Raw genomic sequence first — 26,712 nt, forward strand, 5'->3', positions numbered from 1 at the left:
GCCATTTCCTTCTCCAGGGGATCTTCCCAACCCAGGAATCGAGCCCAGGTCTCCTGCATTGTAGGCAGATTCTTTACCAACTGAGCTACAAGGGAAGCCCACATGTTTGCTTGTGGAAAGTGGCTATCAAGTGAGAGAAAAGCTTTGGTTGAAAGTGGAGATGTTGGTCACCTTGTGGGATGAGGACAGTATTAGAAAACTCATGCCTGCAGAGAGAGGGAACTGCTTGGGATTGTAAAGGGGTAAAGGTGTCAGGATGTACTCCTCAATAGTGTCAAAGGGCCACAGGAATTGGATGAGACAGAATGAGTACTTTGGAAATGACCTTATTAAACCCAGTTCTTCAAGAGAAGGGAGTGGCCAGTGGGTTGGTAGGATCTTTCAGTGACTGGAGTTCCCATGGGAGCTGGGATCAAGTACCAGGAACAGAGAGATGAGTTAATGCTTTTCATCAATAGTTACTGAAAAAGAAATTAGGGTAGTTCACACCCCAGGTAATAGAAAGACAGCATTTTGTGATGACTCACACAAGCAGATGATAGAAGGGCACCTTTTGGGTTTTCCTAAAGAACTATTGACACATATCTGCGCAAATAAATTCTCACTTCCACCTTCACTGGCACAGGTAGTTAAGTTTACAGTTCTAGATAAATAGAGGAAGTGATTAAATTCTACAAGGCTGGGAGCAGCGCCTTGGAGCTTACTGTTGTACCTGTAAAGCTTTGCTCTATGCCAGGTGTCTATGCTGTCCTCAGGCAGTGCTCACTCCAAGGGTAAATGGGTGACAAGGAAGGGGCAGGACTCAGGTGGGAGAGAGAGAGAATGGAGTTGTTATATTCAACCACAAGGACCAAAGTTTCGTTTCTTTTTCAGAAAATTGGTTGAATAACAGTTTTACATAAAAGAGTGGCAAATGGACAGTCCATTTAAATGCAGTTGACAAACCGGACAAAGCTTCCTACACCTAGATGGTCATCCCTCTGGCCCTTGGCCCCAGGGCTCTGCAGTGGTCCTGGGGAGTGTTTGTGGGAAGGCTGGCCAAGATGGAGGTCACTGTATCCATCCACATGTTGCCAGAGACTCGTTAAGTTCCCAAGGTTAGTTCCAACACTGAACCACACCAGCCTGGGCCATTTCCTTCCCTCTCATGTTCACTGTAAATGGGTAGGCTATACATGGAAAAGAACTTTTTACACTCAAATGTATGTAACCTTTTGAATAAGAAGCAGTAAACTTTCTGCAAGGAGATACCATGCGTGCCTGTGATGGAGAGTTCTCTGAGGGGAGCAAGCATGGAAGATAGGGAACCATGCCCAGTGGCTTTCACCCTGACTTCACCTTAGAATCACCTGGAGGGCTTTTGGAAAAATCAACTATGTCTGAGTCCCACTCTGTAACAATTAGAGCAGAATCTCAGGGTGACTTGTGTGTATAATCAGAGTGGAAGCTTTTTATAAAATTTTATTACAGAGTTCTTTAAAAAAAAAAAATCAACAGATAGAAGGTGGAAACAAAGGATATAGATGAATGATTGCATCTCAGAATGAGTCAGGGGTTTGATACTGGGACCAGTTTACCTAACAATTTTGTAAGACATCCAGGACACCAATTACAGTGGAGTTGTGAAGCCTTATTACTCCAGCCAACAGCACTTGCTGGATGCTGTGTGCCAGACTCAGTGCGGTGGGGAAGGCCAAGGTGCAGGAGACTTAGAAGCTTATGGCATGCTGGCAAGAGGGGCCATGAGTATAATTAACCACAGGGTAGATGACCTGCCATTAGAATACACAAAAAGTGAGGGAATATTATATGACATTAATTTCTTCTAGTAATAAAGTGGTAAATAGAGTAGGGTGGGGTAGACATAAATTCATGACACTGAAGAAAATAAGGGAGATTCACTGGGGATAAAGATGAAATAATGCATTTAAGGAGAACTAATACACACTGAATTAAGGAAAAGCTAGGCTCTTATCCAAAAAACTTCTGACCTCCCTGACCGTTTGAGGGTTATTCACTTATGTGAGGTCTTGAAGGGAGTGATCCCCATTTATTATTATAGGACCCCAAATGACCAGGCTCTTGCTTGCCTGTCCCTTTGTGCCCCTGGTAGGGTGTGTGACTTAGGCTGGGCCCACCAGATGCGTCAAATGTCATGAGTGATGTAAAGGTAAAGTGATGGTGAGAATTCATCTTTGGGGCAGCAGGTGCTGGTAGCATCTTGGTCAGACTGCTCCTGTTCAGGACTCTGAGTGTGCTGCTAGCTTTGGGTCTTGCCTTTTTCCAAGCCCCATCTTTCAGCCTTCTGATGATTCTGTGACCCTCCAGTATCCTATAAACACATGCTTAAAAAATATTTCCTGTCAAGAATCCTGGCTGATACAGATTTTTGGTGCTAGTTTATGGCCAATGTTCGGTATAGCTTGATGCATTGTTAAAAAAAAAGGAAGCAAAAACTGGGGTGAGGACCTTCTTCATGGAGAAGAGTATAAGGGACAAAACAGAAAATGAAATCTAATGCAGCTGTAACAGCTGGACAAATGAGCACTTAAAATACACGGTTCAGGCCGTTTGCCTAAAGTAAAATGTCAACAGAAAGGAAATGGCCCCTCAAATACTTAAGAGAGAGACTTTCCTGTGGCTGTAGATGAAGTTCAGCTCGGAAGGGGGCGGGGGACTCGTGGACTCACGACAGACAGTGGGGGACACAGCTGCCAGCAGCAGCACTGGCCTTTGCCAGGGGGCCCCGTGCAGAGCCGCTCTGCCCTCTCTCCTCCTGTCTGCTGGTGCCTGTGGGCCATGTGGCTCTCACGCTCCCATTTAACACTTTCGTCTCTGGATTGGCACCTAGTGGACCAGGTTGAACTAGGCAGGAGCCCCATGGACGTGAAGCCAGGGGAGGAAATAGTGTGTCTGCTGCTCCCCAACCTCACACTGAGGTGCAGCAGAGCCCTGAGGAGCACCCACTCATGTCAGGGGCTGGAGGGTGGGCTCATGGAGGAGGGGAGGTTTGTGCTGAGTCTTGAAGCACAATTGGGAGTTTAAGAGACAGACAGTGAGTGGCTTCGGGATGTGGACAGAGGGTTCCAGCAAGCAGGGAAATCATGCTGATGGATTCTGAGTGTGCAGGGTGTGGGACTGGAAGTGTCACAGACCAAGAAGGGCCAGGTATGTCAGGGCAGTGGGGAGCCTTTGATCTTCTTATGGCAGGGGCATTCACTATGACCAATGTGCATGTCGGTAATGCTGGCAGAGGCCTGGGGACAGAGCTTAGCCCTTAGCGTTGTTGCTGGCAGTGGTTCGCAAAGGATAGTCCCCAGGCCATCAGCATCAGTATTACCTGGGCCCTTGTTAGACCTTGGAGAAGGGAATGGCAACCCACTCCAGTGTTCTTGCCTGGAAGATCCCATGGACAGAGGAGCCTGGTGGGCTACAGTCCAGAGGTTGGCACAGAGTTAGACATGACTGAATCAGCTGAGCATGCACACACTTGTTAGAAATCCAAATTTGGGGCCATATACCAGACCTGCTGAATCAAGAAACTGTGAGGTAAGACCCAGAAAATCTGTGTTTTAACAAGCACTCTGGATGAATCAGACACAGTCAGTTTGAGAAGCTCTGTGTAGTCCATACAAGAAGTGATGGTGGGTCAAACTGAAATGGTGGCAGTGCCAAGGAGGTGGGGTGGGTCTGAGGTACTGGGAATATATCTAAGATGTCGAATCTGGAGGATTTATGATCAGATGGGGTGTGGGCGGGTGGGAACCAGGAGAGCAGAAGGGAGCAGAAGCAGATTCTGATGCTGAGTAATGAAACTGCTTCCTCACACAGGTGTCCCTAGTGGGTGTCCTGTTCCTTTTGGGCTTGTACATCTCTTCCCTGGCCTCCTGTATGGGAGGCCTCTATGGAGCCCCCCGGATCCTGCAATGCATCGCCCAGGAGAAAGTGATCCCCGCACTGGCCTGTTTGGGGCAAGGGGTGAGTGACCTTTTCTTTGAGAAATGTACAGTTTTGCTGATCAACTGACTGTTGGCCAATAAATTGCTTAAACCTTTCTGATAAGAGCCTCTGGTCTGGTTTTGGTAGGGAGAAACAAGCCTGTACCCCTGTTCTCTGGCTTCTTTAGTCTGGGGCTGCTGACAAAGCATCTGTCAATGTCATAACCACCCAGAGCACTTCGGCACTGGGTTAGTTAACGGTCACAGTAGCACCATGGACCCTGCCACGGCAGAGAGATGTGGTGCCACAACCTTTAGTAAAAATAAATTCCGGATCCTCCAAGTTTAGCCTACACAGAAGAACCTCTTGGTGAGGAGGGGGACCTGGTTCCTTGCACCTCTAACTCTGTCCTGGAGATTCACCTCTCCTTTGGGGTCGCTTTATGCTGAATTCTCACACTTCTGGTCTCTGGGCTCCCTGTTAATCCTCATAGTCCTAACCCTAACTGATACAACTTGGTGGAGTCAAATCAAATGAGACATTCCTAAAACTGAATGGGTGACAAGAGAAGGAAGCCGAGAGAACCCCACTTCCTGATAATGTGTTTTGCAAGCTGTCAGTCAGTTCAGTTCAGTTGCTCAGTCGTGTCCAACTCTTTGTGACCCCATGAATCTCAGCACGCCAGGCCTCCCTGTCCACCACCAACTCCCGGAGTCCACCCAAACCCGTGTTGCAAGCTGTAGTTGATTTCTATGTTGTGGAAACACAAGGGTTCCTCCCTATCCCAGTCCCATCCCTAGCCCCACTCTTGTTTGATGCCACGTAGGTACAAGTCATCTTTAATCCCTCCCTTTACTTTCCTCTGCCTCTTATCCACCAGTCAGCGTGGATGGGTAGGACAAGTGACTATCATCTCTAGTAACTTTCATGTGGTATGTGCCTTTTATTTTATTTTAATTTATTTATTTTAGGTAACATGGGTAGTTGTGTTGTTCAGTCGCTCAGTTGTATCTGACTCTTTGTGAGCCCCTGGACTGTAGCCAGCCAGGCTCCTCTGTCCATGGAATTCTCCAGGCAAGAATACTGGAGGGGGTTGCCATTTCCTTCTCCAAGATAATGTGTGTACAGGACTCAAAACTAAAAAGATACCCTGAGAATTTTTACTCCTGTCGTGAGTCTTTCTACTTTTTCGTCACCCATACCCACGCCCTATCATAGCTGGTTTTATTAGTTTTTCATGAATCCTTCTCTCTCTTTACGGAGGTAGTGTTCTGTGTACATTGTTCTTTGCCTTGCTTTTCTTCATTTAATATAGCTTGGAAATCTATCTTTTTGTATGAATATAGAAAGAACTTTCTCATTCTTTTCCCATCATGTGGATATACCATAGTTTATTAACCAGTTCCCTATAGATAGTACAGCTTCCAGTAAAGGTTCTACAAAGGATACTGTGTGTGTGTGTGTGTGTGTGTGTGTTTACAGTTTTACACATATGCAGATACATTTCCTGAGTTTGCTGGTCAAAGGGTAAGTACATTTTAATAATAATAGATATTGCCAAAACACCTTCCATGGGAGCTGTATCATTTTGTATTTCTACCAGTAATGTATGAAAGTTCCTGTCTTCCTGTAGCCAGCATGACTGTTAGACCTGGGCCAAGGACCTTGCTTTATAGAACTCTGTTCTGGTCTCTAGGAGACTCATGAGGTCAAGGGGACATGCCCTTAGCCTGTGGGCTTACATAAACAGATGGTGACCACATCTGGCCCAGGGACCATGGTTTGCCAGCTCTGGATTACCTCCTCCATATGTATCTCTAAACAAAACAGTTCAGTTTTGCCTGCTTTTTAAACTTTATATAAATATGGCATGCTTTTCAGGCATCATTATGTTTATGTGACTCATCCATGTTTTTGCTGATAGCAGCGGCTTGTTTATTATCATCTCTCTATAGCATTTCCTCATTTGCTGCAGTTTTTTTACTAATCCTGCTGTCATGGCATGTCCCTGTTTGGGACTGTCACGGACAGTGCAGTGAACATTCTTATAGTAGACTGGTTCACGTGTGGAGTTCTTCCAGACCTGTTAGTGAAATTGCTCAGTTGTAAGTTGTGTATATCTTTGCTTAGTAGGTAACAGTGAACTCTTTCTCCAAAGTAGTTGTGTTAATTTAAACTCCTATCAGCAGTTGGTAAGTGTTTCCATTCTTCTGTGTTCTTGCCAATACTTGATATTATCAGATGTTTTAATTTTTGCCAATCTGGTGGGTGTTTAATGGTATCTCACTACAGTCTTAATTTGCATTTCCCTGATTACTAATGAGGTTGGGCATCTTTCATATCTTTAATAGACATCCTTTTGCACATTGTCTTTAGTGGGTTGTCTGTCTTCTAATTATTTTGTAGGGATTCTTGTACATTCTGAATTGCTCTTTGTCAGTTACATGTGTTAACAAATATCTTTTCCCATTCTGTGACTTGACTTTTCTTTGTGCTGTCTTTTGGTAACAAAAGTCCATGTGTGACTGTTTTATCACTTTACAACCCACCCTTATCAAAGTCCTTCGTGGATCACTAGCACATCCTACAGTTTACCTAAGACCTCCTTCCACTTATTTCAGACCCTCCTTTTATTTCATTAGTTTTTGACAATTTACTTTATTCTTGATAGTTTTATTGTTAGAGTATGCTAAATAGCTAACCCACTGCAGTACTCTTGCCTGGAAAATCCCATGGATAGAGGAGCCTGGCGGGCTGCAGTCCATGGGGTCTCTAGGAGTCGGACACGACTGAGCGTCTTCACTTTCACTTTTCACTTTCAAGCATTGGAGAAGGAAATGGCAACCCACTCCAGTGTTCTTGCCTGGAGAATCCCAGGGGCGGGGGAGCCTGGTGGGCTGCTGTCTATGGGGTCACACAGAGTCGGACACAACTGAAGCGACTTAGCAGCAGCAGTTGAGCAGCATGCTAAATAGCTGTAGTAAGTATATCCAAAAAGTAATTTTCAAAAACAATTAAATGTATCTTTACTCATTTTTTGAAAAAAAAAAAAAAAATTTACTCTGGTTCTAGGAAAGGTGTTTCAGATCAATAGGGCCTCTGATCCTCAGACACTCAGGCCAGTGATGACTTTTCTACCTCCATCCTGTGAAGGTTGAACTCTGTTCCAATTCTCAGTAAGGGGGATGCACTTGGAGGAACATATCTGGGAGGTTCACAGATCAGGTCTGGATGTAGCCGACATGCCTGTCCTTCCCATCACAGTGCTGGCATAAAGGAGGTGGGTGCAGTGATTAGGTCCTGTGTCTATCCTGAGAGTAAGGCTGACAATATTTCCTGAAGAAGAATGAGGGAATGAGAGGAGTCATCAAGAATTGTGCTTACTGAATAACTAGAAGGATGAAATGGGTACTTTCTTAAGTGGAGAATCTGCAGAGTAGATTGGGAAGCAGGACATCAAGGGATTAGCAGTTTGGTTTGGGAAATATTTGGTTTGAGATCCTATTAGACATCAACTGGAAATGTTGAGTAGACAGTTGACTAAGTCTAGATTTCAGGGGAACATTTCAACCTGGAGTTTCAAATTTGGGGCTAAGAGCATTAAACTGGTTTTCAAGGCCATGAGCCTGATTGAGGTCCTAGAGAAAGAAGATAAGTAGAGAAGAGGAGGATTCTGAGGATGGAGATTGCTCTGAATGCAGAATTCAGAAATGTGGAGTGGCCAGCGACAGAGACTAAGGAGCAGTCAATGACAAGGGGACCAACAAGAGAAGTAAGGAGACCAGGGAGTAACCAGCTGGGTCAAAGGCAATCCTCAGGTCAAGGAAGGTGAGGACTTGGAAGCACTGTTGCTTTTGGCCCAAGAACCATGTCGGGGACTGTGAGGAATAGTTTCTGTGGAGTGACAGGTCACAATACATGGAGTTAGCACATATTCTCCACTTCTGTCTTCCTGAAGGTCACCCATACTCACCCCCATTAGTAACAGATGTGCATAAATGTGCGTGCGAGAGTTAGTTCATGTTTAGTATTAGAATCTCCCTACCTCAGTCACCAATGAATCTGCTATGTCTTCCAGAGTCTGCCACTCCCCTTGAGGTTGTTTTCTCCATTAAAGTTTGGGAAGAATAAATCTTGTACCTCTTCGATTTCCAAAGCTGACTTTAAAACCCAGTGAAAGACAAAAAGAGAAATATTTGTGAAGTTCATGTTCTATAGTATTGTCCCATATTAATAGTTACTCAGGATTGGGCATCATTATCCCAAGCTTGTAGATGAACTGTTATTAACACACCAAGAAGCACATGGGAGAAGTGACTGAGCCAATTTGAGTTGTGTTTCTATCATGTAATGTGATTTTCTTCCATGAAATTTCATGGTCCCGCGTGTTCCTTTTGTTTCTGCAGAAAGGGCCAAATAAAACGCCTGTAGCTGCCATCTGCCTGACCAGCTTGGTGACCATGGCCTTTGTCCTCGTGGGTCAGGTTAACGTCCTGGCCCCCATCGTCACCATCAACTTCCTGCTGACATACATCACAGTGGACTACTCTTACTTCTCCCTGTCCATGGGTGCTTGCAGCCTCCCGGAGGGGCCTGAGTCGGTACCCGGGGAGGGCCTGGGTGCTCTCCACTGCTCTGAGCCCCTGCTTCTGGAGAAGGCTCCCAGTTATGGCTCCGAGGGCATTGCCCAGAGCCCCGCTGAAGGCACTCTGCTAGAATTCACCAAGGACATGGATCATCTCCTCCAGCTAACCAGGAAGCTTGAGAGTAGCCAGCCCAGGGGAGGAGAGAGCCATGGGATCCTAGAGAATCAGAAGGGGAAGACCAAGAAGGCCAACAAGCAAACCCTTCAAGAGAGCTTCCTTTTGGACCTCAGGTCCCCTGCTTCCTTCCTTCCTGGGGACGCTGATGGATGGCCTACTGCCTCCTGGGAGGGGCAGGGGCCCTACAGGAATGCTCAGAGTCCCAGAAGTGAAGGGGATCAGCCTAGGGGAGCCTATGGAGCAAAACTCGTCCCTGAGCCAAGTAACCAGCCCAGGCCAAGCAGAGAAGGTGGGTGCTTTGCAGTCACACCAAGGCCTCCTAATTTGGGAGTTATCACAACCCTCTTTCAAATCCTTAGGTCATTTTATAGCTGGGTTTAAAATCCTTGTTAATTTTGTTTGATATTTACTTTAAAATGTTATGGTCAGTTATCAGTTGAATTTATAATTCTAATCTGGTATAGAGTGTTAATTTTAAGCAGAAATTTCTATCTACGCTTGTATGTTAGAGCTGGGAGCCATGACTAGTAACTAAATATTAATTTCACTTTACTCAAAAATCAGCCAACATGAATGAAACCAGTTTCTCCTTTCAAGGGAAGTGGAAGTGTGTTGTGACAAACTGCCTGGCAAGGGCTCAGTCAGTTTTGTCTTTGGAGGATGAATCTCCCAAACCAGGCAGGAGGGGGATGGAGAGACAGGAGATGTAATAAAGAGCACAGCTTTTCTTTGCTTCCTCATATCTGCAGACAAGAGACAGAGGGAGACGCTCAAGGGAGACTTCTGGGGCATGAGAAATTCCAAGAGAAAGAGAGAACTCATAATTGTTTAGTCTTCCATATTCTAGGTGCTTGCTTGTGCTCACTCAGTTGTGTCCGATTCTTTGTGACCCCATGGACTGTGTAGCCTGTGAGGCTCCTCTGTCTGTGGGATTTCCAGGCAAGAATACTAGAGTGGGTTGCCATTTCCTTCTCCAGGGGATCTTCCTGACCCAGGGATCAAACCTGTGTCTCTTGCATCTCCTGCACTGGCAGGCAGATTCTTTTACCAGTGCACCACCTGGGAAGCCCCGTATTCTAGGTACTTGACATACATGATTGCATGTCATATGATCATTGTTAGCACTTCCTATTTTACCAGTGAAGACCCCAAGTCCCAGTGAGATTACAGAGACACCTCAGAGCTGATATTCTGCATGGCTGGATATCACACCCAGGTCTCCCTGTAGCTGAAGCCCAGTACCTTCCTCTACATTAACCTGCTTCCTGAGGTCTGTGCAGACAAGTGTGGGTAAAGAGGAGGAGACAGGAGACATAGAAGGAGATGTCCAAAAATAATTGCTTTGGCTTCTTTTGTACACCTGCTTTTCCTTCTTTACCTCCAGATAGGTGGATGGTTCTTAATGGTAGGAGCATAATTAATATTTTTTAAGCATATCATTTTTGTCAAAATAACAAGTACAGTTACAAGTGGAATTAAAAGTCACATAGTCAGAAATAGTAGTTCTATTCTTCTACACTGTCCCTCTTCTCCATCTTGTAGTTCCACTCCCAGAAAATCCCACTCTCAACCAAATCGTGTTAACCTTCATGTTACCAAATAATATATTTGTATTGCTACTTCTTGATATATCAGTTTTAGGTATCATCTTTTGATTTACTATTATGATAAATGAAGACTAGCTCATTTATGCCACTCTGATTTCTCACCCAATGTCCCCCATGTAATTACATCACAGGTTTAAAAATTAATTTTAGTAGCTACTATTCATATTATCATGATTAAGTAAATATTGCTTAACTATGAGCCATATATTATACTATGATTACATTGCCTTTTTTGTCCAACTTTTTCTGTTTCCTGGGGTTAATAATTGCCATGGTTTTTTTATTTGCTTGGTTTTTCTGTCATTTTTCTCTGCGTACTCTGGTGAATATGGCAAATGGCTGTCAATGTTAACTTCCAAATGCTCAAATTCTTAAGACATTTATCATATCCATTTGTTTTTTCCTGTCTGTCCTGTGGCTCCTATCCTGATCTCCTCTAGTTTGTCAGTTCTTTAGGCCTGCTACAAAGCTGTTGTCTTGGAATTCCTCTGTCTTTTTTTTCCCCTTCTTGGCATTGACTGACCTCCCTATGTTTGAAGAATTTCCAGTGCTGTGAGTGTTGGTGGGAGGCAAAGCAAGCCTTTCACACTTAAAACTGAAAATGTCAGATGCTCAGTTTTCCAGTCCCTCCTACAGCCAGAGTTCAGGCACAGGAATAAATCTCAGTGAATCAGACGAGCCCTCCATATACTTGGAAGCAGAAACCTGAAGAGATGAGGACTTTGAGGAACTCTTTGGAAGCATGATAGTGGCTGCAAGGTGACTACATTCCTGGCTCCACCATCCAGGGCTTTTCAGGGTCAACGGTGTCGGAACCTTGGTCGCTGCAGCAGTGATATCCCCACTAGACTGCTCTGACATATAATTTTGAGTCTTGTCCTTGGCTATTTACCTGTGAGATTGATTCACTAGCCTTTCCAGCTATTCTTAGAGACTGGGAAATATCTTTTTAGCTGGTCATATTACCCTGTTCTTGATTTCCAAGAGCTCTTGGTTGTAATCTGATTTGTCTTTATCTTTTAAAAAAATTTGAAAATCATCTCATTCTTGTTTTATGGGTAAAATGCTTATTTTCCAGGTAATATTAGTTATTCTCCCTTTAAAGTCTTTTTCTGCCCTATGATCTTTTCTCTTTGGCTTGGTCTCATGCTCCCTTTTATATTGGAGGCTTTACTAAAATGTCTGTTGATCTTTTTATTTCTTTTTCTACTTAGAAGTGAGTCCTGAAAAGCTGTTGAGAAGACCTGTGTCCTGGGCAGAGCTTATTGGTTAGGGCACCTCATTGTAGAGTGATCAAGAAGCTGGCTTTTTCATGGGAGGACCCCCAAGTGTGATTAGCTAGAGATTTCCTCTGTGGCTTTTCAGTTCCTCCGGAGAAGTGTCCTTTAATTCCTTGCCTGGGGGCCCCCCAGAGAGCCAGGTGATATAAGGGAGTTGAGGTATCCCACTGCTTAGGATACAGACGTCATTGAATCCCGCAGTTTCTAGGTCCATCCCCTCTCTCTCTGTTATGTCTGGTGTCCCAAGTTCAGGCCCTCTCTGGTTTGATCCCTTCAGAGGAATCCCCCTGCCCCCCGCTAATACACACACACCCTGGGGAGGGGTCAGGCAAAGAGGAGTTATTCCCCAGCTGCATGAACAGAGGAAAGGAACTTGATGCCCAGCTGTTTCATACACAGTCTTGTGAACAGTCGCCTGCACCTCCCCACTTCCGGGTCCGGAGCTTTCCGTGGGGCACCTTGGCTTGGTCCTTGCCGGCGGCCCTCTGTGGGCCTGGAGCTCATCCTCGGCTCTGCTCAGCTTGTTACTTACTGCTGCTCTGTCACCTCTTCACCTTCCAAGACTTGTTTTTATCTTTTCTCTCTGATTCTTCTTGTGTTTGTGGGTTTATGGCTATTTAGTTCCTCTTCTGTTTTCTTAGTGGGTTATCAGGAGAGAAGTGTGGTCATTTTGCAACATTTAGGCAGTGAAGTTGCCAGATCTTAAAAATGTCCCGAGCTCTTGTTGACCCCTCCCTCTCCTCCATTCTTGCTGCCTGTACCTTGGTGTAGGCCCTCGTCATCCGGCACCCAGACTCTTGTTTATCTCCACGCTCATCTCCAGACTCCAGATTCTCCCATATCCTCTCTCTCCTTTTCACTGTCCTCTGAATGATCTTTCCAGAGTAAAATTCTCATCCTCTTTTACTTAAAAACCTTCGTTGGAATATAATACCTTCCATTTTGGTGTGATTTACAAGGTTCTTGGCAATCTTGCCCTACCCTACCTTCCTGGGCACTTTTCTCATGACAACCCATATACGTATGTTCATCTACACCTAGATGCGTGCCCCAAACACATCATATTCTTTATTCCTTCCTGCCTTTGCAATGCTATTCTGCCTGCTCCAATTGCATCACTCCTCCTCTTCCATCTGAAAAATGCTGACTTGCAGTTTAAAATCCATTTGACTTTTCAGACCCACTCTGAGAAGAATTCCCTGATCTCCTCTCCTATGCAAGCATAACATTTGAGCCACACTAATGGTATGAACACTTATCACATTGTTTTATACATTTGCTTACACATTTGTCTTCAGGCTTACTCATCTGTCTGTCTAAGGAAAAGAAATATTAGTTTTGTTCCTTTGCCCCTAGTCTGTAAGCTACCTTTAGTCACAAACCATGTCTTTCTACCTTGCATTCATCAACAATATTCCCACACAGTACATGACACTGACAAAGACTCAGTAAAGGCTAATAAATTGATTAACAATTGTACAAATATTGGCTAAAATTTTTAAACATTGATAGAGTAGAAAGAGTTAAACTATAAGAACCTAATGTGTGACAAACCAGATGCCATAAAATAATGGGTCAAATCACTAGTGAATAAATATTGTTGAGAATAAGTGGATCAAAAAATTAACTTGGGGCTGTATTTGATACCTTATATAGTCACAAATTCCTTATTTATAACAGCTGCCCAAGAAAGAGATTTCTGACTATTGAAGATATCATCAAAGACAAAAAGTATCTGATTAAACAGAAATAAAAAACATTTGCACAACGCAGTGTCACAGAAGGAAACAATTATTCTGACAAACACAACTGATAAAAGCATACCTCCCAAAGCATATTATTTTTAAAAACAGGAAGGTCAAAATCCAGATTCTACTAAAGAGAGGTCAGAATAAATGAACACTCAGTTTAAATTTGAAAAAAACAGTGTCCAGACTCACTCACTGTCCATTCAACAAAGTAACTTTTATGATTAAGTGTTGAATGTTGTTAGTAGCTAAAAATAGGCAGCATTTACTGAGTCTGTCCCACGTGCCTGGTGTGGAGATACTCTTTTAAATATGGATGATCTCAGCTCAGATCTAGGCATTGTTACTAGCTTTTTCCAGATGGCAAAGGTGAGGCTTAGGGAAGTTATAGACTTACTCAGAATAAGCAGCAGCTGGAATTTGAACCCAGGTCTATCACATTGTAGAATCTGTGTTCTGAACCACTATACAAAGTATGTATATGCTGCTTGGGGCAGTGTGTATTAGAACTAGGCCGTGGTACTCAAAGTGTTAGTTGCTCAGTTGTGTTGGACTCTTTGCAACCCTAAGGACTGTAGCCTGCCAGGCTCCTCTGTCCATGGGACTTTTCAGGCAAGAATACTGGAGTGGGATTCCTTTCTCCAGGGAATCTTCCCAATCCAGGGATCGAACCTGGGTTAAATGAATCCAATTTAAACCACCATTAAGATATCATTGAATATCTATTAAGCTTTCAAAAATTTCAATAAAAAGTATTTAGGTCGGTGGAAATCAGGTATCATATGTACACATTGTCAGAAGCAATGTCAATGGAGTAATTCCTTTTGGATCTATTGATTAGTTTTTTCATCAAACTTAGGAGGCTTGGGGTCATGATTTCTTGGGAAAGCAGTAGTTTTGTTGCCAGAGGGAGCAAACTTGTGGGCTATGCCTTTATAAGCTCAATGTGGTGAGCCACGTAGAAATGGAACGGGGAAATTTTTAGCTTTGCTAGCCTGAGGGAGCGGAACCAGTGAGGGTGAGCCGTGTACCAGCCAGAAATTTAATGGGGAGATTCTAGAAATGAGAGAGCCATAGAAAGACTGTAGCTCCCCACACCGCTGATCTGGGCAGCCTGAGGAGACTGGGAAAAGTCAAAGTCAGCTTCAACTGTGCTTCCCAACCCACACACAGGTCTGCTGGCAGAGGGGGAAGCCTCCTAGGCCACATAGACACAGGGGCAAGCTCCATGCTACTAAAAACTGGAGTAGGGATACGAGTAGCCCAGAGGAAGACTGTAAGCTCTCACTGTTGTTACCCTCAGCTCCAGCAGTTTTAGAAAAATAAACACTTCTTAGTTTGTCTCCATTTGGTAAATTTCTAGAGCCCCAAGGGATTGTTTCTGATAATTTCATCTAGTTGTATACTTATCTCTTACAGAGAGGATTTACTGCCCTCTTCACATTGCAGTAGCTGGAAGTCCCTCTGGTTCATCCTCTCTGGAGAATGAACTTTTAGGATATAACAAGAAATATAAAACTGTCTAATTGCTCTGACTTAGTAATTCTATTTGGGGGAATTGTATCTTAAGAAAACAACCATAAACCAAACAGCAAACCATAAATATGTACAGGATTCTCAAAACTGCATTGTTGGTGCTGATGACAACCTAGAAATAGATGTGCAGTATTTGATAAGTGGTTAAAAGATTGCAGAATCAACATGATAAGATACCATATGAACTTGAAACATGCTTGAAACATGATCCCTTGTGGACCATATCAGTGCCCATTCTTATTTTGTACCTGCTAGTTAGAACTATGTGTTTGTTCATCCTGATGAAAATATGGAGTGTACTTCCAGAGATGGCTTCATATTGATTTTAAATAATTTCTATAAAGTTATTTAAATTTGTGGTTTAAAAAATTGACATAATTGTTTTCCCCTTCATGTTTAAAGCCTTCATATCTGCATGGGTTTTGTGAATACAGGACTTGTTAGACATACTGCTACCTTTGAAAAGACAATTTAACATTATACATTATGTTTATTATATTTTATATTTTTAACATGCCTAATACATGCTTCCCTGGTAGCTCAGCTGGTAAAGAATCTGCCTGCAATGCAGGAGACCCTGGTTCAATTCCTGGATCAGGAAGTTCCCCTGGAGAAGGGATAGGCTACCCACTCTAGTATTCTAGGGTTTCCCTGGTGGCTCAGATGGTAAAGAATCCCCTTGCAGTTGCAGGAGACCTGGGTTCGATCCCACCTGGGTTCGATCCCTGGGTTGGGAAGATCCCCTGGAGGAGGGCATGGCAACCCACTCCAGTGTTCTTGCCTGGAGAATCCCCATGGACAGAGGGGCCTGGAGGGTTACAGACCATGGGGTTGCAAAGAGTCGGACACGACTGAGCGACTAAGCACACAGTGCTTACCTGTTTGTTCTGTGACTAAAGCTTGGTAAACTTGCCTTCCCAGTTGTTATTCTAGTATTTCTAACATGAAAAACTGTTTCCTTCTGCCACTAGTCTGTAAGACTTATTTCTTTCAGCATAATGCTTGAAAAGAGGCGGGGGGAATCCTTCACTGATTTTGGAAGGGTTTTGAAACCATAGCTGTTCAGAATTCTGAATAATTGTCTGCTTATATTGTCGTACCTATTCAGAGTCGTTGAGCATCCTTAACTGAATTCTTCCTTGCATTGCTGATGTGTAAAACTGCACTGTGCTTGCGTGGAAGACACACTCCTTCCTATCACTGTTCCTGTAGTTCCTTAAGAAAACACACATACACACAGCTCCCTTGGGTACAGTGTAATTGAGTTGGTGCAAGATCAAGTGTGAAAAAGTAAGTTTAACACTTGGCAAACATTTTGTTTCAGTTAGGCAAAAATCTAAGTTCTTCACCAGTCATGTTTCTTCTTAATGACCAATGGAACAACTATATTTCACTAAGCTTGTGATTGAAAAAATGAATCATGCATTGGGCATGTTGAAAGTATACAATGTAATCAAAGACAATCTTAACAGTGCTGCTTCTTTTAAAAAAAAATTAATAGAGCTGTCAATTCAAATCAGTTATAAACCTTGGCACAATTTTCCAAAATTTACTTTATTGTAGTTGATTTATAATGTCGTATTAACTTCTACTGTATAGCAAAGTGATTTACTTATACATATATTTATATATATTCTTTTTCATATTCTTTTCCATTGTGGTTTATCCCAGGATATTGAATATAGTCCTTGTGCTAGACAGTAGGACCTTGTTGTTTATCCATTCTATATGTAACAGTTTGTTAATCCCAAACTATCAGTCCATCCTTATCACCTCCTCCTTGGCAACCATGTCTGTGAATCTATTTCTGTTTTGTAGATAAGTTTATTTGTGTCATATTTAGAGTCCACATATAAGTGATATCATTTGGTACTTGTCTTTCTCTGTCTGACTTACTTCACTTAGTATGATAAGCTCTAGGTCCATACATGTTGCTGCAAATGGCATTATTTCATTCTTTTTTAATGGCTGAGTAGTATTCCATTGTATATATATACCACATATTCTTTATACATTCATCTGTCAATGGACATTTAGGTTGTTCCCACGTCCTGGCTGTTGTAAACAGTGCTGCAATGAACATTGGGGTGCATGTATCTTTTCAAATTATAGTTTTGTCTGGATACATGCCCGGGAGCAGGATTGCTGGATCATATGCAACTCTATTTTTAGATTCTTAAGGAACCTCCATACCTTTCTCCATTGTGGCTGCACCAATTTACATTCCCTCAACAGTGTAGGAGGGTTTCCTTTTCTCTACACCCTCTCCAGCATTTGTTATTTGTAGACTTTTAATGATGGCCATTGTGACATATGAGGTGATATATCATTGGTGTTTCAATTTGCATTTCCCTAATAATTAGTGATATGAGCATTTTTTCATGTGCTTCTTGGCCATCTGTATGTCTTCTTTGGATAAATGTCTATCTAGGTCTTCTGGAAGAGTTTCTTTTAATCCACAATTAAAAAGGAGACATTTGTTGAGCACTTCCTATGCACAAACTGCCTAGATTTGACATTTAGAGCTACAAAAGACAATCTCTGCCTTCAAGATAGGGAGGTGTAAAAAATAAGTATAATGGGTTGGAAGTATATGATAAAGGCAGACATGTTGAGAGGATGCAGACTTCTCTGGGGCCTGGGTTGGTTTGTCATTCATTTACCCTCAGGTATGGGATATTTACTACTTTCTAAGCACTATTCTAGGCTAGGGATGGAGAACATGCTGAATAGATGGAGAATGTCTCTGTTGTCATTGAAGTTGCCTTCTATCAGGAAAGACACATAGTAAGCAAGCACACATACTTGGACGCCAGTAAGTGATAAGTCATATGATGAATCATAAAGTGAGGTAACAAGATAGAGACCTGGGTGGGAATAGTGGTTCTGTTTCAGATAGGTTTGTCAGAAAAGATCTTTTTGAGAAGATGATATTTTTATGGAAAACTGAAGTATATAAAGTAGTGAGCCAGGCAGAGATGTGAGGGAAGAGTTCCAGGTAGAGGAAATGGCATGTGTAAAGGTACAGATGGGAATTGGATTGGCAAATTGCAAGAACAGCAGAATCCCAGGAGTGACTGGAGAGGAGTGGGTCACAGGAGATGGATAGGAGATGACCACAGTAAGGAACGCAGAGGTCAGTCCTGTGTAGAGTTACACATGCCATGGTCACCACAACAGAAGGTCACTGAAAGTTCTAGCTAGGGGTGTGCTATGATAAGATCCAGCCTTAAAGAAGATCACTGGCTTTGTCAGGAATATATTGTATAGAAGTAGCAGAAGGACCTAAAGCCTGCTTGGAGGTATATTAACTAAAGGAGGTTAAACTGCTATAACAAGTAAAAAGTTAGTGGCTCAAACACAATGGAAATTTATTTTTCACTTGCACTAGTAGTCCAGGAAGGGTGTTCCAAATCAGTGGGAGGCTCTCCGCCATGCATTATTCAGGGACCCAGCCTCCTTCCATTTTTATGATTCCACTATCCAACCAGTCCATCCTAAAGGAAATCAGTCCTGAATATTCATTGGAAGGACTGATGCTGAAGCTGAAACTCCAATACTTTGGCCACCTGATGTGAAGAGCTGACTCATTGGAAAAGACCCTGATGCTGGGAAAGATTGAGGGCAGGAGGAGAAGGGGACAACAGAGGGTGAGATGGTTGGATGGCATCACTGACTCAATGGACATGGGTTTGGGTGAACTCCGGGAGTTGGTGATGGACAGGGAAGCCTGACGTGCTGCGGTTCATGGGGTCGCAAAGAGTCAGACGTGACTAAGCAACTGAACTGAACTGATCCCCTAGGACCTTGTCATGAACAAAATCAAGACTGAGTTCCCATATTCAGATTTCAAGCACAGAGAAGAGGTATACCTACTCTCTCAAAGGCTTTGGTGCAGAACTGGCACTCACCACTTGTGTTCACATTCTGTTGGTGAGAACTTAGTCACATGACCACACCTAACTGCAATAAAGAAGAGTGCTGAGGACTGAATGAAGTATTTGGGGGTTAGAAGGAAGAGACAAGCCAGTAAAGGAGACTGAGTAGTGGACAGTGAGATAGGAGGAAAAGTAGGAGACCAAGGCATCTTAGAAACCAGGAGACAAATATATTTCAAGCAGGAAAAAGTGATCACATGTGTCAGATGCTACCAGAAAAGTCAAATGAGATGAGGAGTTGACCATTGAATTTGAAAAGATTCAAGTCACTGACAGCCTGAGGAAGAGTAGTTTTAGTTGAGTGGTGTGTACTATCCTAAAAGTAGGTTGAGGAAACCATAGGAGCTAGAAACCACATAGATGATTCTTTTGAGAATTTTTGCTGTAAAAGAGACAAAAAGAAAAAAAAAAAAAAAGGACAGTAGCTAGGGGGTGACCAGAAACTTTCTTTAGTTGGAAGAAATTACAGTGTATTTGTATTTGATGAGGATGATTTGGTAGAGGATGGAAAAATTGATGACACAAAGGTGAAATGAGCAGGGCACAAATATAGGGATGGGCCTTAGGTAGGAGCCAGCACTGTTCATCTACTTTGTCAATGGAAAGGCAGAAGAGAGGGTACAGACAAAAGCAGGTTGGTAGATTTGGCAATGAGAGAAGATGAAAGCTCTCTTTTGAGAGGACAGGTTGTAAATTTATTACATCAGAGTGTAGGAGAATGAGTTAACTTAAGGTATAAGACTTGTGAGTGATGCTGAAGTGAGGAAGTAGATGATCTGTCCAAGGGAGTGCTTGCTAATAGTCTTGGACATGGACTCTAAGCTAGGTAAGAGGGTAATGAAAAGAGAAAGTAGGTGGTAGGAAGCAAAAACATATTAGGGCAAGTTGACTGAAGGTCCCCCTGCAGGCTATGAATAGTTGGGGTGGGAGACAGCAGAGTGAATGAGGAAAAAAACAGAGGTGATGGACTGAGGGCAGATTTATTGAAATCATGATTTAGGAGGTGAACTTTCTGGTAAAGACAAGCCTCAGGTGTGGCCAAGGAAACCAATGGTTGAGGTGACTGGACATTGTCTTTTAGACTGAATTATGAAATTGGAGAAGAGGAGCACATAGGTATTTGCTAATAAAAACATTAAAAGGTTTGATAACAAAATAGTAACCAAGGATTTTGGCTCATTTATTTTTTAGATTTCTTCCTTAAGTCCAGACTACAGGAACATGATTTCCAGAGGAGACCAACTTCTTTCTACACTCGCATATGCAATCCCTGGGTCTCCCTGTTGGGGGTGAGTAACTTCATTTTGATCTCAGCTGTTCTTGAGACTTAATTCAGGTGGATACATGTGTGATCTTGAAATGGGGGTTGAGGGGAGGACAGAGGAAAGTCTTTATTAGGAGCAATGTGTTTTAATTGCCTGTATATTAGAATTTAGATAAGGCTACACATGGCAAGATTACATTTAATGAACTATTTATTTTAATCAATGCTTTACTTTTTAAATAATCATCTCTGATAAATTCTGGATCACTGAATTTCCAGGTATACCATATTAGCATAATTTAATTTGCTTCTCTTAGGAGTAGGACAAGGAGCTAGAATAGAATATCTATTTATTGATTGTTTTGATTAGAGGGTACTTTCAGAAGGACATCTTCTCAAGTATCTTCTTTAAAGAGGTTTTTTTGCATTACGAGTAAAGTTCAATTATTCAGACTTCTATAGGATTCAGAGGTTGATGAGAGGACCATTGTTTCTAAAGACCCTAGTCTTTTTTCTTTTCTTTTCTTTTTTTTTATTAGTTGGAGGCTAATTACTTCACAGCATTTCAGTGGGTTTTGTCATACATTGACATGAATCAGACATGGAGTTACATGTATTCCCCATCCCGATCCCCTCCCCACTCCCACCTCCCTCTCCACCCAATTCCTCTGGGTCTTCCCAGTGCATCAGGCCCGAGCACTTGTCTCATGCATCCCACCTGGATTGGTGATCTGTTTCACTATAGATAATATACATACTGTTCTTTCGCAACATCCCACCCTCACCTTCTCCCACAGAGTTCAAAAGTCTGTTCTGTACTTCTGTGTCTCTTTTTCTGTTTTGCATATAGGGTTATCATTACCATCTTTCTAAATTCCATATATATGTGTTAGTATGCTGTAATGTTCTTTATCTTTCTGGCTTACTTCACTCTGTATAATGGGCTCCAGTTTCATCCATCTCATTAGAACTGATTCAAATGAATTCTTTTTAACAGCTGAGTAATATTCCATGGTGTATATGTACCACAGCTTCCTTATCCATTCGTCTGCTGATGGGCATCTAGGTTGCTTCCATGTCCTGGCTATTATAAACAATGCTGCGATGAACATTGGGGTGCACATGTCTCTTTCAGATCTGGTTTCCTCAGTGTGTATGCCCAGAAGTGGTATTGCTGGGTCATATGGCAGTTCTATTTCCAGTTTTTTAAGAAATCTCCACACTGTTTTCCATAGTGGCTGTACTAGTTTGCATTCCCACCAACAGTATAAGAGGGTTCCCTTTTCTCCACACCCTCTCCAGCATTTATTGCTTGTAGACTTTTGGATAGCAGCCATCCTGACTGGCATGTAATGGTACCTCATTGTGGTTTTGATTTGCATTTCTCTGATAATGAGTGATGTTGAGCATCTTCTCATGTGTTTGTTAGCCACCTGTATGTCTTCTTTGGAGAAATGTCTGTTTAGCTCTTTGGCTCATTTTTTGATTGGGTCATTTATTTTTCTGGAATTGAGCTGCAGGAGTTGCTTGTATATTTTTGAGATTAATCCTTTGTCTGTTGCTTCATTTGCTATTATTTTCTCCCAATCTGAGGGCTGTCTTTTCACCTTACTTATAGTTTCCTTTGTAGTGCAAAAGCTTTTAAGTTTCATTAGGTCCCATTTGTTTATTTTTGCTTTTATTTCCAATATTCTGGGAGGTGGGTCATAGAGGATCTTGCTGTGATTTATGTCAGAGAGTGTTTTCCCTATGTTCTCCTCTAGGAGTTTTATAGTTTCTGGTCTTACATTTAGATCTTTAATCCATTTTGAGTTTATTTTTGTGTATGATGTTAGAAAGTGTTCTAGTTTCCTTCTTTTACAAGTGGTTGACCAGTTTTCCCAGCACCACTTGTTAAAGAGGTTGTCTTTTTTCCATTGTATATCCTTGCCTCCTTTGTCAAAGATAAGGTGTCCATAGGTTCGTGGATTTATCTCTGGACTTTCTATTCTGTTCCATTGATCTATAATTCTGTCTTTGTGCCAGTACCATACTGTCTTGATGACTGTGGCTTTGTAATAGAGTCTGAAGTCAGGCAGGTTGATTCCTCCAGTTCCATTCTTCTTTCTCAAGATTACTTTGGCTCTTCGAGGTTTTTTGTATTTGCATACAAATTGTGAAATTATTTGTTCTAGTTCTCTGAAAAATACCGTTGGTAGCTTGATAGGGATTGCATTGAATCTATAGATTGCTTTGGGTAGAATAGCCATTTTGACAATATTGATTCTTCCAATCCATGAACACGGTATGTTTCTCCATCTGTTTGTGTCCTCTTTGATTTCTTTCATCAGTGTTTTATAGTTTTCTATGTATAGGTCTTTTGTTTCTTTAGGTAGATATACTCCTAAGTATTTTATTCTTTTTGTTGCAATGGTGAATGGTATTGTTTCCTTAATTTCTCTTTCTGTTTTTTCATTGTTAGTATATAGGAATGCAAGGGATTTCTGTGTGTTAATTTTATATCCTGCAACTTTACTATATTCATTGATTAGCTCTAGTAATTTTCTGGTAGAGTTTTTAGGGTTTTCTATGTAGAGGATCATGTCATCTGCAAACAGAGAGAGTTTCACTTCTTCTTTTCCTATCTGGATTCCTTTTACTTCTTTTTCTGCTCTGATTGCTGTGGCCAAAACTTCCAACACTATGTTGAATAGTAGTGGTGAGAGTGGGCACCCTTGTCTTGTTCCTGATTTCAGGGGAAATGCTTTCAATTTTTCACCATTGAGGGTGATGCTTGCTGTGGGTTTGTCATATATAGCTTTTATTATGTTGAGGTATGTTCCTTCTATTCCTGCTTTCTGGAGAGTTTTAATCATAAATGGGTGTTGAATTTTGTCAAAGGCTTTCTCTGCATCTATTGAGATAATCATATGGTTTTTATCTTTCAATTTGTTAATGTGGTGTATTACATTGATTGATTTGTGGATATTAAAGAGTCCTTGCTTTCCTGGGATAAAAACCACTTGGTCATGGTGTATGATTTTTTTAATATGTTGTTGGATTCTGTTTGCTAGGATTTTGTTAAGGATTTTTGCATCTATGTTCATCAGTGATATTGGCCTGTAGTTTTCTTTTTTTGTGGCATCTTTGTCTGGTTTTGGAATTAGGGTGATGGTGGCCTCATAGAATGAGTTTGGAAGTTTACCTTCTGCAATTTTCTGGAAGAGTTTGAGTAAGATAGGTGTTAGCTCTTCTCTAAATTTTTGGTAGAATTCAGCAGTGAAGCCATCTGGTCCTGGGCTTTTGTTTGCTGGAAGATTTCTGATTACAGTTTCGATTTCCTTGCTTGTGATGGGTCTGTTAAGATCTTGTATTTCTTTCTGCTTCAGTTTTGGAAAGTTATACTTTTCTAAGAATTTGTCCATTTCATCCAAGTTGTCCATTTTATTGGCATAGAGCTGCTGGTAGTAGTCTCTTATGATCCTTTGTATTTCAGTGTTGTCTGTTGTGATCTCTCCATTTTCATTTCTAATTTTGTTAATTTGGTTCTTCTCTCTTTGTTTCTTAATGAGTCTTGCTAATGGTTTGTCAATTTTGTTTATTTTTTCAAAAAACCAGCTTTTAGCTTTGTTGATTTTTGCTATGGTCTCTTTAGTTTCTTTTGCATGTATTTCTGCCCTAATTTTTAAGATTTCTTTCCTTCTGCTAACCCTGGGGTTCTTCATTTCTTCCTTCTCTAGTTGCTTTAGGTGTAGAGTTAGGTTATTTATTTGGTTTTTTTCTTGTTTCTTGATGTAAGCCTGTAATGCTATGAACCTTCCCCTTAGCACTGCTTTTACAGTGTCCCATAGGTTTTGGGTTGTTGTGTTTTCATTTTCATTCATTTCTATGCATATTTTGATTTCTTTTTTGATTTCTTCTATGATTTGTTGATTATTCAGAAGCATGTTATTTAGCCTCCATATGTTTGAAGTTTTGATAATTTTTTTCCTGTAACTGAGATCTAATCTTATTGCACTGTGGTCAGAAAAGATGACTGGAATGATTTCAATTTTTCTGAATTTTCCAAGACCAGATTTATGGCCCAGGATGTGATCTATTCTGGAGAAGGTTCCCTGTGCACTTGAGAAAAAGGTGAAGTTGATTGTTTTGGGGTGAAATGTCCTATAGATATCAATTAGGTCTAGCTGGTCCATTGTGTTATTTAAGGTTTGTGTTTCCTTGTTAATTTTCTGTTTAGTTGATCTATCCACAGTTATGAGTGGGGTATTAAAGTCTCCCACTATTATTGTGTTACTATTAATTTCCTCTTTCATACTCGTTAGCATTTGCCGTACATATTGCAGTGCTCCTATGTTGGGTGCATATATATTTATAATTGTTATATCTTCTTCTTGGATTGATCCTTTGATCATTATGTAGTGTCCTTCTTTGTCTCTTTTCACATCCTTTATTTGAAAGTCTATTTTATCTGATATGAGTATTGCGACTCCTGCTTTTTTTTGGTCTCTGTTTGCGTGAAATATTTTTTTCCAGCCCTTCACTTTTAGTCTGTGTGTGTCTCTTGTTTTGAGGTGGGTCTCTTGTAGACAGCATATATAGGGGTCTTGTTTTTGTATCCATTCAGCCAATCTTTGTCTTTTGGTTGGGGCATTCAACCCATTTACATTTAGGGTAATTATTGATAGGTGTGGTCCCGTTGCCATTTACTTTGTTGTTTTGGGTTCATGTTTATACAACCTTTCTGCATTTCCTGTCTAGAGAAGATCCTTTAGCATTTGTTGAAGAGCTGGTTTGGTGGTGCTGAATTCTCTCAGCTTTTGCTTGTCTGTAAAGCTTTTGAATTCTCCTTCATATCTGAATGAGATCCTTGCTGGGTACAGTAATCTAGGTTGTAGGTTATTCTCTTTCATTACTTTCAGTATGTCCTGCCATTCCCTTCTGGCCTGGAGGGTTTCTATTGATAGATCAGCTGTTATCCTTATGGGAATCCCTTTGTGTGTTATTTTTTGTTTTTCCCTTGCTGCTTTTAATATTTGTTCTTTGTGTTTGATCTTTGTTAATTTGATTAATATGTGTCTTGGGGTGTTTCACCTTGGGTTTATCCTGTTTGGGACTCTCTGGGTTTCTTGGACTTGGGTGGCTATTTCCTTCCCCATTTTAGGGAAGTTTTCAGCTATTATCTCCTCGAGTATTTTCTCATGGCCTTTCTTTTTTTCTTCTTCTTCTGGGACTCCTATGATTCGAATGTTGGGGTGTTTCACATTGTCCCAGAGGTCCCTGAGGTTGTCCTCATTTCTTTTGATTCCTTTTTCTTTTTTCCTCTCTGCTTCATTTATTTCTACCATTTTATCTTCTTCCTCACTTATCCTATCTTCTGTCTCTGTTATTCTACTCTTGGTTCCCTCCAGAGTGTTTTTTATCTCATTTATTGCATTATTCATTTTTAATTGACTCTTTTTTATTTCTTCTAGGTCTTTATTAAACATTTCTTGCATCTTCTCAATCTTTGTCTCCAGGCTATTTATCTGTAACTCCATTTTGTTTTCAAGATTTTGGATCATTTTTATTATCATTATTCTAAATTCTTTTTCAGGCAGATTCCCTATCTCCTCCTCTTTTGTTTGACTTGGTGGGCATTTTTCATGTTCCTTTACCTGTTGGGTATTTCTCTGCCTTTTCATCTTGTTTAGATTGCTGTGTCTGGAGTGGGCTTTCTGTATTCTGGAGGTCTGTGGTTCCTTTTTATTGTGGAGGTTTCACCCAGTGGGTGGGGTTGGACGATTGGCTTGTCAAGGTTTCCTGGTTAGGGAAGCTTGCGTCGGTGTTCTGGTGTGTGGAACTTGATTTCTTCTCTCTGGAGAGCAATGGAGTGCCCAGTAATGAGTGTTGAGATGGGTCTATGTGTTAGGTGTGACCTTGGGCAGCCTGTATGTTGACGTTCAGGGCTATGTTCCTGCGTTGCTGGAGAATTTGCATGATATGTCTTGCTCTAAAACTTATTGGCTCTTGAGTGTTGGTTGGTTTCAGTGTAGGTATGGAGGCTTTTGGACAGTCTCTTATTACTTAAAGTTCCATGTAGTCAGGAGTTTTCTGGTGTTCTCAGGTTTTGGGCTTAAGTCTCCTGCCTCTGGATTTCAGTTTTATTCTTCCAGTAGTCTCAGGACTTCTCCAACTATACAGCACTGATAATAAAACTTCTAGATTAATGGCAAAAAGATTCTCCCCCGTTAGGGACACCCAGAGAGGTTCACAGAGTTACATGAAGAAGAGGAGAGGGAGGAGGGAGATAGAGATGAGCAGGAGGAGAAAAGGGGGGACTCAAGAGGAGAGAGACAGATCTATGCAGTTGTCTGTTCCCAGAGTGTTCTCCATAGCCCAGACACCCACAAAGATTCACAGAATTGGATTGGGAAGAGAAGGGGAAAGGAGGAAATAGAGGTGTTCTGAGGTAGAAAACGGAGAGTCAAGATTGGGAGAGAATAATCAACACACTCCTGAATAAAAATGGGAACTGATTATTGGATTCTTAAATGTCCACAATTTATATCATATACTGAAAAACAAAGATTAAAAATCTAGAGTAGAGGTTAGACTCTTAAAAATACTGTATTAAAAACAAAAACCAAAACACACACAAAAAATTTTAGAAATATAT

General features: G+C 41.5%; 1 protein-coding gene across 2 annotated transcripts in view; it reads left to right on the plus strand.

Moving 5' to 3' along the window:
• The window catches only part of SLC12A8 (solute carrier family 12 member 8), a 147,553-nt gene that overhangs the window by 104,929 nt on the left and 15,912 nt on the right, over positions 1-26,712 (plus strand). For both annotated transcript variants that reach the window (XM_043875234.1, XM_043875235.1), the window contains exons 9-11: positions 3,832-3,978; positions 8,346-8,991; positions 20,003-20,100. In XM_043875234.1, the coding sequence (XP_043731169.1) occupies positions 3,832-3,978; positions 8,346-8,991; positions 20,003-20,100 (891 nt within the window). The remainder of the gene's footprint in view (positions 1-3,831; positions 3,979-8,345; positions 8,992-20,002; positions 20,101-26,712) is intronic.

Source organism: Cervus elaphus, chromosome 19 (genome assembly GCF_910594005.1).
Source record: "Cervus elaphus chromosome 19, mCerEla1.1, whole genome shotgun sequence".
Taxonomy (NCBI): domain Eukaryota; kingdom Metazoa; phylum Chordata; class Mammalia; order Artiodactyla; family Cervidae; genus Cervus; species Cervus elaphus.